Raw genomic sequence first — 12,456 nt, 5'->3', positions numbered from 1 at the left:
CTTCCCGTCAGTGGGACACCTGTCGACAGCTTCCGGTGAAATTGGAGGGCGCGCAATTCAAATAAATAAATCATTAAAATTATGGATATTAAACATCTAGGTACTTATATCGGTTAAAAGCTTAAATTATTGTTAATCTAACTGCATTGTCTGATGCGATTGTTTGAAGACGGCGTGCCACATCGAAATATTTTTCAACCAGCACAGGCTTCGTAAATTTCACAAATAGCGATTAAATATTCACTTACTTTTTGAAAATATTCCTCTGACTTGCAATCCCAAGGGTCCCAGCTACAACAAGCATGTTTCGTTTTGTTAGATAACATCCTTCTTTATATCCCAAAGTCAGTTTAGTTGGCACCATCAATTTGAGTAATCCACTAGTTCAACGTGCAGAGAAAGGAATCCAAAAAGCTACCGCTAAACGTTGTTAAAACATGTCAAAATACATTTCTATTTAATCCTCAGGTACCCTAAAATGTAATTAAACCATAATATTTCATACGGAATGTAGTATGTTCAATAGAAAAGCAAAATTAGCAAGTGCACGTCCTCTTCGTCGCACGACACAGACTGATTTCCAACTCCCAGGACTCCCAGTACCAAAACTCAAAATTCTTCCTTGTTTGGGAAGAAACAAGCCTGAAACCTTGTACAAAGACTTGGTTTTGGTTTTTATTTGGATTGTCTCCTACCATATCAATTGTGTTATAGTGTCATACATTATTTTACATTTTTATAAACTTCAAAGTGTTTTCTATCCAATGGTACCAATTATATGCATATCCTGGCTTCTGGGCCTGAGTAACAGGCAGTTTACTTTGGGCACATCAGTCAGACAGGAAGTGGAGAAAAATAGACCCTTGCCTGAAGAAGAAACATAAATAAATAATTTGAAATAAAATGTATTTACAAATTAGTAACAATGTCTTACCCCATGTTCAAGAACAGCCTTTTTCCTCGCTCATTTTACGTTATCTGATAACAAAATAGGATTTTTTTTAACAAAGCAATTATTATTATTATTATGTAAAAGCCCATATAATATTCTCACAGATACATTATTAACCCTGCTTTTAGCAGGACAATATATGTTGGTCATAGCTCCTGAGTGGTGTACAATGGGATTGCCTTGCAGTTCTCCAGCAGTTCTCCAGCTGTATCCACTGAAAGTGCGTGAGGTTCAAGGCACGAGGGCAGGGGGCACGGCATAGGTTGCAGAGCCGCACACAGAAGACAGACTTAGCCCATGAAGGAGGGAGGAGGGTGGACCCCCACCCAGCCACACAAAGCAACACATATTTTCCATATTTTCTGTTCCATCCTAATGGAAACCCAGATGGTTTTTCGTTTTTCTTGGAATATAAACACCATAATATTAATACAAATATTAATCAAATGAATCCCAAACTCTAAAAGTAATTGGTAGATACAAAATATTTGTGACATTGTGGTTACAAAGAATGTAAACAAGATGCTGTGTTTTTATTTACAGTAGTGATGGACAGTTGGTGGCATTTTGAAAACAGGTTTTCAAACACTTGTAGCCTGTTTATCAGGACAATAGACTCTTTATAGCCCGGCTACTTTAGGTGTGAACATCTCTCTACCTGCAATGTATTCGATGATTAGGTACTCTGAATTGTTACATTTCTAACTCAAAACAGTGGTACAGTATTTCTTCATCAACATCTTTATGCTTTCGTTAATAAAATAACTAGAGACATTCAAAATGCATGTGGTTATTTAAACTACATTTTAGTTACACTTCCACCCTGCCACATTTCATCTTCAATGCCCTTGCTGATGGAAGGAGGTTTTCACTCAAAATCTCACGATACTTGGCCCCATTCATTCTTTCCTTTACACGGATCAGTCGTTCTGGTCCCTTTGCAGAAAAACAGCCCCAAAGCATGATGTTTCCACCCCCATGCTTCACAGTAGGTATGGTGTTCTTTGGATGCAACTCAGCATTCTTTGTCCTCCAAACACGACAAGTTGAGTTTTTACCCAAAAGTTATATTTTGGTTTCATCTGACCATATGACATTCTCCCAATCTTCTTCTGGATCATCCAAATGCTCTCTAGCAAACTTCAGACGGGCCTGGACATGTACTGGCTTAAGCAGGGGGACACGTCTGACACTGCAGGATTTGAGTCCATGGCGGCGTAGTGTGTTACTGATGGTAGGCTTTGTTACTTTGGTCCCAGCTCTCTGCAGTTCATTCACTTGGTCCCCCCGTGTGGTTCTGGGATTTTTGCTCACCGTTCTTGTGATCACTTTGACCCCACGGGGTGAGATCTTGCGTGGAGCCCCAGATTGAGGGAGATTATCAGTGGTCTTGTATGTCTTCCATTTCCTAATAATTGCTCCCACAGTTGATTTCTTCAAACCAAGCTGCTTACCTATTGCAGATTCAGTCTTCCAAGCCTGGTGCAAGTCTACAATTTTGTTTCTGGTGTCCTTTGACAGATCTTTGGTCTTGGCCATAGTGGAGTTTGGAGTGTGACTGTTTGAGGTTGTGGACATGTGTCTTTTGTATTTTCCAACATAATTTGCAAATAAATTCATTAAAAATCCTACAATGTGATTTTCAGGATTTTTTTCTCTCATTTTGTCTGTCACAGTTGAAGTGTACCTATGATGAAAATTACAGGCCTCTCTTATCTTTTTAAGTGGGAGAACTTGCACAATTGGTGGCTGACTAAATACTTTTTTTGCCCCACTGTATTTGTTGCATTGTAGTATCATCAATTTCTCTAGCCATGTCACGTCCTGACCTTAGTTCCTTTTTATGTCTCTGTTTTAGTTTGGTCAGGGCATGAGTTGGGGTGGGCATTCAATGTTTTTGTTCTAAGTTTTGTATTTCTGCTTTTGGTTCCCAATCAGAGGCAGCTGCCAATCGTTGTCTCTGATTGAGAACCATACTTAGGTAGCCTGTGTTCCCACTATGATTTGTGGGTAGTTGTTTTCTGTTTCGTGTATTCACCTGACAGAACTGTTTTGTTTCTTCCATTCACTTTGTTATTTTGTTTTGTGTGTTCAGTCTAATTAATTAACATGGACACTTACCACGCTGCATATTGGTCCAAACCTTCCTACTCCTCAGACAACGAAGAGATTCGTTACAAGCCAAAACATCTTGATGGCCTCAAAAGTTTGGACACACCTACTCATTCCATGGTTTTTCTTCATTTTTACTATATTGTAGAACAATATGAAGACATCACAACTATGAAATAACACATATGGAATCCATTAAGAACAAACAGCCAACTCCTTCGTTCCAGTCGAGGAATTGAACCCCGGTCTCCCGCGTACGACACAGAGATTCTTTAGCTAAATAGCCCAGCACTGTTGTACAGCGCCATATTTTCCATTCCATCCTAACAAAAACTCAGAGGGTTTTTCATTTTTCTTGGAATAGAAACACCATAATATTTATAAAGCAACATTTCTTAAAATCAGTCTCATATACTATGTTCTTACAAAAAAGGTTTAAAATTCTCTAGTACAGCCACTATTGAAGGCTATCAAATGCTTCTCAAAGATACCCTTTGGTGATCAAACTAGCATTAATGGCACTTAAATAACTTGCCATAGAATTTTGCGGCACCACGCAAGTGGTGTATGCTGCAACTTTTAAAAGACGAACCACTGTATGCAACTGAGCGCAGGACATGTAAACCAAGATTATTTCTTTCCTTTTCTGTTATGAACCTTCATATTTCAAGATATCGAGATGAGAAGGAAGATGACTAGAATCACAAATCATTTTCTTGCCTGAAGGTGTTCCACTTTACATCTGTTTGCAATTTTATTTTTCTCGTTATCTTATTTTAGACTGTGGATCTGCTGCAGGGAGTATAGCTGCTTTGGATGTATATGACACTTTTCTAAGACTAAATGGATGTTGTGGGAGGTATAAAGTTCACACACAATATTGTGGGAGCATTTTGGGAAAAACTTTAGACCTCAGGTTTTCCACAAATTAATCATAGTTTGATTACTGGTGTCAAGTTTTTATTTGAAAGCACATACTGCAGGTGTGTATGTGTGTGTGCTTATGCCTGTGTATGTGTGGGTCTTACTGCGCGTGCTGCAGGTGTGTGCCATGCGTGCTGCAGAGAGGGCCATGCGCTCATCCTCCTGCAGGGTACTCTGGTCAGTGAAACTGCGCTCCATCGAACCCATGTGACTCTTCTCCTGACGGTACGTTATGGGTGTCTTATTTATGTTCACTGGCTTCCTACAAACACATAGAGAGAGATAGAGGGAGTGGGAGAGGAGAGGGCGAGGGGGGTAGAGAGAGCAACAGTTTTATTTGGCCACAAACCCTTCATTGGCAGCCAGAGAGCACAAGCATGTGAATGATCGATTAGCAAAACAATGGAAAGGTAGGAGGGTGGCGTCACTTACGGATAGTAAGAGTAAGAGTAGTAGTCCCTTCTGGCAAGTGAGCGGGAGGGAGGGCAGAGAAAAAAAATCAAGATAAAGAAGATATGAAATGCAAGAAATGCCGGCCAAGGGATAGATTCATTAACGTGAAAATGGCAACAGTCTCTGCAACGTCTACTTGGACTGTGTGACTCACGCATTTACCACATGGTGACAGGACCAAACCACAGCTAAAGCAGCTAGACCAGCCTCTAATTGAATGTCACTGTTTTCCCCTTTAACGAGTAAACCATGTCGCTTCCTGCAAGAGCAAATGTAGCAATCATACCGCTAAGAGCTAACTTCATGGTGGCTTAGTGGAGTAATCTGGAATAATGTGTTGGGGCAAGCAGCACTAGCAAGACTTGAGACTCGACTTGAGACTCGACAAGTGATGTTGGTGGCCAGAAACTTTCTTGCCCGGAAAAGAGAGGCTGGATGTCCTCCCAAAGATATGCTTGCTGTGCATAACCTCCTGGATGATGATATGTTTCCTTCTCTGAATGAAATCATTCACGTTGCTCTCACAATTCCTGTGAGCAGCTGCTCCTGTGAAAGGCTTTAGTGCACTGCGCCGTATGCACTCCTGGTTGCGTAAGACAATGGGTCAGAAAAGGCTTGCAAGTCTTGCAGCCATGTCCATTGAGGGTGAGTGTTTGGGCCACTAAGCCATAATAGTGTCATTGACCGCTTTGTCACCTTTAAAAATAGGAGGTACACTTTGATGCGTCCACCCACAAAATAAGTATCAAAAGAGTGAAGCAGGAGGAGCAGTTCCTTAATATAGGTTCTAATATTTGTTTGGGATCATTCTTTTTTATCAGATTATATTCCTAATTATTTTATTTAGCTCATTAGTTGAATTTAGTTTTGCCCCTTTGTGGATGATACTGTTTTTTTCTAATGGTATAGCATGACCTGCATCTCTCGCTCTCTCCCTTAATTTAATCCTCCCGTGTATGATAGTTTTGGCCTGCAACACTAACGACGCCTTTTGCCTATTCCCTGCCTGTACTGTTGCCTTTTTGGACCCCCTGTGTATGACCTTCTGCCTGCCCCTGGATCCAGCTACCTGCCTCTTCCTGTGGTCCTTTACCAATAAACACCTGCTGCGCCCTGCGCTTGAAACCAGCACTCTGTCTCCCATCGTGTTCATTACACACAGAAAATAGGAGACGGTTATAATTTTAGCCAACCTTGACCAAAAATAACCTTATTTTGATAGAATATTCCTGGGGGAGAATGCCTAGACCCCCCTAAAAGAGGCTTAGCCCCCCTATCCATGAATCTCTAGTGACGTTCCTGGTTCCAGTGAAGGGGGATCTTAATGCTTCAGCATACAATGACATTCTAGACGATTCTGTGCTTCCAACTTTGTGGCAACAGTTTGGGGAAGGCCCTTTCTTGTTTCAGCATGACAATGTTCCCATGCACAAAGCGAGATCCATACAGAAATGTTTTGTCGAGATTGATGTGGAAGAACTTGACTGGCCTGCACAGAGCCCTGACCTCAAGCTCATCTAACACCTTAGGGATGAATTGAAAACGCAGACTGCGAGCCAGGCCTAATCGCCCAACATCAGTGCCGACCTCAGTAATGCTCTTGTGGCTGAATGGAAGCAAATGGAAAGCCTTCCCTGAAGAGTGGAAGCTGGTATAGCTGCAAACGGGGGACCAACTCCATATTAATGCCCATGATTTTGGAATGAGATGTTCGACAAGCAGGTGTCCACATACTTTTGGTATCTAGTGTATCTAGACCTATGAAAAATATGTCTCAAGTTATTTTATGTATCGATTTTTTGGAATTGGGGCTGCATGCATGTATGCCTTTGAGCAGACCTGCATCTACAGTCGAGAATCCATCTCGTCCAAGCAGGGGAGCAACAACTCTGTTTTCATTGTTTGGGAACATGACAATTCTGTGTCTAAACCCAAGTAGGTCTCCACCATAAAATCTCCCATTTTCCTTTGTTTGCGCTTTCTTGCTGCATCTGCCTCTGGAATATTGTGAATTTCACAGAGTGCTTTGGTTCTGTCAAAGTTCTGTTGTAAATGCATCTGTGCGTTTGCCTACCAGTGTGTCACATACAGCTTGTTTGCCAAAACAAGCTTCAGCCAGGTCTACAGTGTGTTTCTGGAGGAATATATGTAATCCCTCAGTTATAGAAAGAAGGCACTGAAACATCAGTAGCAAATACATGGTGGAGAACTTATGAAACTTTGCACTCAGACCAACAGCCATGGGGGATCCAATGGCAGATAGACAATCAACAATTGCAGTTAAAGTGTCCAGGACTGCATTTATGGACCGCAAGTTTGAACTTGTGGTTAACTAGGGATATACTGAAAAACGAATACACATCCTCCAAGAAACTGAAATGGTGTCCGTAATCTCTTGAGCACAGCATTCGATCATGTCATTCTGAGATTATGGAGAGAGATACGTCACATTTGATGGAGTATTGTACCTTTGCAGGAAAGGGTCAAACTCATTCAAAAGCTCCATACACTCAAGAAAAATCCCTCTATTTATGCTTTCACTAGATCATCATTGGCACGGAAAGAAATTCTTCCTAACATTTAGGTGACCGCAACAATTCTCCTCAGATACTCCCTTCTCTCTGCAACATCAATAGCATGGGCAGATGTTAAAATCTGAGCAATGTTCCCATGAATGCTTATTGCCTGGTAGCTTTGCCATGCCACAACACTGTCTGTGTGTTTATACCATCTCATGGTCACCAAAGACAAAAAAACTTTTTTCACATTTTTGCAGCCATTACCGACAAGAGAGTCAAATGTAATGTTTTGCCCCAAAAAAATTCAAAAAGAAAGCTGCGTTTTTGTGGACAAAGTACTCTACCCAAACCGGAAGTGCTGAAATGTCATTTTCGTTGTACAAAAACTTTTGTGTGGGTAGCTATTCAGCTTCACTTGTCTGGGCCCCGTGTCTTTGTCACCTAAATCGCTCTCATTTCTGGAAGGAGTTGCTGCAGCAGCTTGCTTACTTTCTTTCTCTGGATCGGTTTGTTGTCCCTCCCTCTCTGGATCTGTTTGTTGTCCCTCCCTCTCTGGATCGGTTTGTTTGTCCCTCCCTCTCTGGATCGGTTTGTTGTCCCTCCCTCTCTGGATCTGTTTGTTGTCCCTCATAACTGAAAGCTTAAACAACTGTTGTATCACTAACTTTCATCAGACATGCTCCCTCAGCCCTGTCAGCCTCCAGCTTCTTTCCCTCATTCTTGTCTGTGTTTTGACATGTATTGTTATTAAACTCATATTTGCAATAACTCAAGGATTAATAGGTGATTAATCCGTTTAAGTTTGAATTTGTTTGTTTGAACTGGTCAAATCTTCCTTTCCCGCCGGATTGGCCTTCGGCAGAGCTGCTGGCACTGCCGCTCTTGAAGAACTTCCGTATATCCATTTAATGTTAGTTGTTAGCTAGCCTACAGTTGAGAAATTGAGGATAATACAATGACATTGTGATCAACACTATGTCACCTTTTCTACACATGGCCTACTGAATGAAAGAAATTGAGTATGAAAAGACATGTGCATGATGTTACATCATCTGTCTCATTTATAGCCTGGCACAGATAGCAAAACTACATTAAATACAACGTTAATTAGATATCGCAACATAACTTATGTCGAATTTAAAAGACAATGTTAATGGTTAGCTAGCTCGCAACATCTGTTACACTGAAACAGGAAACCTCAAATAAAAACATATTGGTCAACAAAGCTTTGATTATGACAAAAGTCTATAGTAGTGAATTCTCTGTTCTAACTTACCACAAATTCACATCGTAACCTATCTGCATGAATCCGTCCTGTCAGAGCCTTTTCCTGTCAGTTTACTGTTAGCTAGGAGTCTCAAGCCACAGAAGTAGCTAACGTTAACCAAAATGTTAGCTACAAGTAGGCCTAACAGTCACTAGCACATGCAGCAGCAGCCTCCCCCAGGTCCTAGTGCACGCCCAGTAAGACGTTTAAGATGTTATGGTACGGTTGACGAAAAAAAGAAATCACAGAGAAAATATAATGACTGATATATTTATTTATTTAGGGTGGTCTAATGAATATTTAAAAATAGACCTAGTGACGTCCCTGACTGGAACTAAGGGGCCCAGCCCGAACCCTGAAAAACAGCTCCAGACCATTATTCCTCCTCCACCAAAGTTTACAGTTGGCACTATGTATTCAGGCAGGTTACTTTCTCCTGGCATCCGCCAAACCAAGATTTGTCCGTTGTACTGCCTGTAGGTGATGTGTGATTCATCACTCCAGAGAACGCGTTTCCATTGCTCCAGAGTCCAATGGCGGCGAGCTTTACAACACTCCAGTCAACGCTTGGCACTGAGCATGGTGATCTTAGGCTTACTGCTCAGTCATGGAAACCCATTTCATGAAGCTCCCAACAAATAGTTATTGTGCTGACGTTGTTTCCAGATGCAGTTTGCAACTCTGTAGTGAGTGTTGCAACTGAGGACAGACCATTTTTATGCGCTTCAGCACTCAGCGGTCCCATTCTGTGAGCTTGTGTAGCCTACAACTTTGTGGCTGAGCCATTGTTGCTCCTACACATTTCCACTTCATAATAAACATAAAACTTACAGTTGACTGGGGCAGCTCTAGCAGGGCAGAAATTTGACAAACTGATTGTTGGAAAGGTGGCATCCTATGACGGTGCCACATTAAAAGTCACTGAGCTCTTGAGTAAGGCCAGCTAATGTTTATTTATGGAGATTGTATGGCTATGTGCTCAATATTATACACCTGTCAGCAACAGGTGTGGCTGAAATAGCCAAATCCACTCATTTGAATGGGGTGTCCACATACTTTTGTATATATAGTGTATTTTAATAGGCTCCATATTTTTATTTATTTCACCTTTATTTAACCAGGTAGGCTAGTTGACAAGTTCTCATTTGCAACTGTGACCTGGCCAAGATAAAGCACAGCAATTCGACACATACAACAACACAGAGTTACACATGGAATAAACAAAACATAGTCAATGTTACAGTAAAACAAAAGAAAACAAGAAGTCTATATACAGTGAGTGCAAATGAGGTAAGATAAGGGAGTTAAGGCAATAAATAGGCCATGGTGGTGAAGAAATTACAATATAGCAATTAAAATACTGGAATGGTAGATGTGCAGAAGATGAATGTGCAAGTAGAGATACCGGGAGAGGAGAGTTTACAGTCTAAACAGTCGCCTAGTTATTTGTAGTTTGTCCACGTATTCTAAGTCAGAACCGTCCAGAGTAGTGATGCTGGACGGGCGAGCAGGTGCGGGCAGTGATCGGTTGAATGGCATGCATTTCGTTTGACTTGCTTTTAAGAGCAGTTGGAGGCCACGGAAGGAGAGTTGTATGGCATTGAAGCTCATCTGGAGGTTAGTTAACACAGTGTCCAAAGAGGGACCAGAAGTATACAGAATGGTGTCGTCTGCGTAGAGATGTATCAGAGAATCACCAGCAGCAACAGCAACATCATTGATGTATACAGAGAAGAGTCGGCCCGAGGATTGAACCCTGTGGCACCCCCATAGAGGCTGCCAGAGGTCCAGACAACAGTCCCTCCGATTTGACACACTGAACTATGAGAGAAGTAGTTGGTAAACCAGGTGAGGCAATCATTTGAGAAAACAAGGCTGTTGAGTCTGCCAATAAGAATGTGGTGATTGAGTCGAAAGCCTTGGCCAGGTCGATGAATACGGCTGCACAGTAATGTCTCTTATTGATGGCGGTTATGATGTCGTTTAGGACCTTGAGCGTGGCTGAGGTGCACCCATGACCAGCTCTGAAACCAGATTGCATAGCGGAGGAGGTGCGGTGGGATTCGAAATGGTCGGCAATCTGTTTGTTAACTTGGCTTTCGAAGACCTTAGAAAGACAGAGTAGAATAGATACAGTGGGGAGAACAAGTATTTGATACACTGCCGATTTTGCAGGTTTTCCTCCTTACAAAGCATCTAGAGGTCTGTAATTTTTTATCATAGGTACACTTCAACTGTGAGAGACGGAATCTAAAACAAAAATCCAGAAAATCACACAATTAAGTAATTAATTAGCATTTTATTGCATGACATAAGTATTTGATACATCAGAAAAGCATAGCTTAATATTTGGTACAGAAACCTTTGTTTGCAATTACACAGATCATACGTTTCCTGTAGTTCATGACCAGGTTTGTACACACTGCAGCAGGGATTTTGGCCCACTCCTCCATACAGACCTTCTCCAGATCCTTCAGATTTCGGGCTGTCCCTGGGCAATACAGACTTTCAGCTCCCTCCAAAGATTTTCTATTGGGTTCAGGTCTGGAGACTGGCTAGGCCACTCCAGGACCTTGAGATGCTTCTTAAGGAGCCACTCCTTAGTTGCCCTGGCTGTGTGTTTCGGGTCGTTGTCATGCTGGAAGACCCAGCCATGACCCATCTTTAATGCTCTTACTGAAGGAAGGAGGCTGTTGGCCAAGATCTCGCAATACATGGGCCCCATCCATCCTCCCCTCAATACGGTGCAGTCCTCCTGTCCCCTTTGCAGAAAAGCATCCCCAAAGAATGATGTTTCCACCTCCATGCTTCACGGTTGGGATGGTGTTCTTGGGGTTGTACTCATCCTTCTTCCTCCAAACACGGTGAGTGGAGTTTAGACCAAAAAGCTCTATTTTGTCTCATCAGACCACATGACCTTCTCCCATTCCTCCTCTGGATCATCCAGATGGTCATTGGCAAACTTCAGACGGGCCTGGACATGTGCTGGCTTGAGCAGGGGGATCTTGCGTGCACTGCAGGATTTTAATCCATGATGACGTAGTGTGTTACTAATGGTTTTCTTTGAGACTGTGGTCCCATCTCTCTTCAGGTCATTGACCATGTCCTGCCGGGTAGTTCTGGGCTGATCCCTCACTGATCCCTCAGGTCTGTGAGAGCCGGAATTCTTACTGGTTGGTAGGTGATCAAATACTTATGTCATGCAATAAAATGCAAATGAATTACTTAAAAATCATACAATGTGATTTTCTGGATTTTTTTTTAGATTCCGTCTCTCACAATTGAAGTGTACCTATGAAGAAAATGACAGACCGCTACATGCTTTGTAAGTAGGAAAACCTGCAAAATTGGCAGTGTATCAAATACTTGTTCTCTCCACTGTAGGTCTGTAGCAGTTTGGGTCTAGAGTGTCACCCCCTTTGAAGAGGGGGATGACCGCAGCAGCTTTCCAATCTTTGGGAATCTCAGACGTTACGAAAGAGAGGTTGAATAGGCTAGTAATAGGGGTTGCAACAATTTCGGCATATAATTTTAGAAAGAGAGGGTCCAGATTGTCTAGCCTGGCTGATTTGTAGGGGTCAAGATTTTGCAGCTCTTTCAGAACATCAGCTATCTAGATTTGGGCAAAGGAGAAATGGTGGGGGCTTTGGCGGTTTGCTGTGTAGGGTGCCGGGCAGTTGATCAGGGTAGGGGTAGCCAGGTGGAAAGCATGGCCAGCCGTAGAGAAATGCTTATTGAAATTCTCAATTATAGTGGATTTATCAGTGGTGACAGTGTCTCCTAGCCTCAGAGCAGTGGGCAGCTGGGAGGAGGTGCTCTTATTCTCCATGGACTTTACAGTGTCCCAAAACTTTTTGAGTTAGTAATACAGGATGCAAATTTATGCTTGAAAAAGTTAGCTTTAGCTTTCCTAACTGCCTGTGTATATTTGTTCCTAACTTCCCTGAAAAGTTGCATATCACTTTGGCTGTTCGATGCTAATGCAGAACACCACAGGATGTTTTTGTGCTGGTCAGGGGCAGACAGGTCTGGAGTGAACCAAGGACTATATCTATTCCTAGTTCTACATTTTTTGAACGGGGCATGCTTATTTAAGATGGTGAGGAAGGCACTTTTAAAGAATAGCCAGGCATCATCTACTGACGTGATTCCAGTATACACAGGCCAGGTCGATTAGAAAGGCATGCTCGCAGAAGTGTTTTAGGGAGCGTTTGACAGTGATGAGGGGT

At 42.2% G+C, this 12,456-nt stretch overlaps 1 protein-coding gene across 8 annotated transcripts in view; it reads right to left on the bottom strand.

Annotated features, from left to right (window-relative positions):
- ptprub (protein tyrosine phosphatase receptor type Ub) overlaps positions 1-12,456 on the bottom strand; it is a 358,074-nt gene that overhangs the window by 68,137 nt on the left and 277,481 nt on the right. For 5 of the 8 annotated variants that reach the window (XM_042314170.1, XM_024402347.2, XM_024402354.2 and 2 more), the window contains exons 15-16: positions 4,421-4,450; positions 4,093-4,250 (exon numbers count right to left, since the gene is read on the bottom strand). In XM_042314170.1, the coding sequence (XP_042170104.1) occupies positions 4,093-4,250; positions 4,421-4,450 (188 nt within the window). The remainder of the gene's footprint in view (positions 1-4,092; positions 4,251-4,420; positions 4,451-12,456) is intronic. The other 3 variants (XM_042314194.1, XM_024402339.2, XM_024402363.2) reach the window with 1 other exon arrangement.

This window comes from Oncorhynchus tshawytscha, linkage group LG03 (genome assembly GCF_018296145.1).
Source record: "Oncorhynchus tshawytscha isolate Ot180627B linkage group LG03, Otsh_v2.0, whole genome shotgun sequence".
In the NCBI taxonomy this organism is placed as follows: domain Eukaryota; kingdom Metazoa; phylum Chordata; class Actinopteri; order Salmoniformes; family Salmonidae; genus Oncorhynchus; species Oncorhynchus tshawytscha.
The sequence above is the reverse complement of the archived record's forward strand: the minus strand, read 5'-3'. Positions and strand labels throughout refer to the sequence as shown.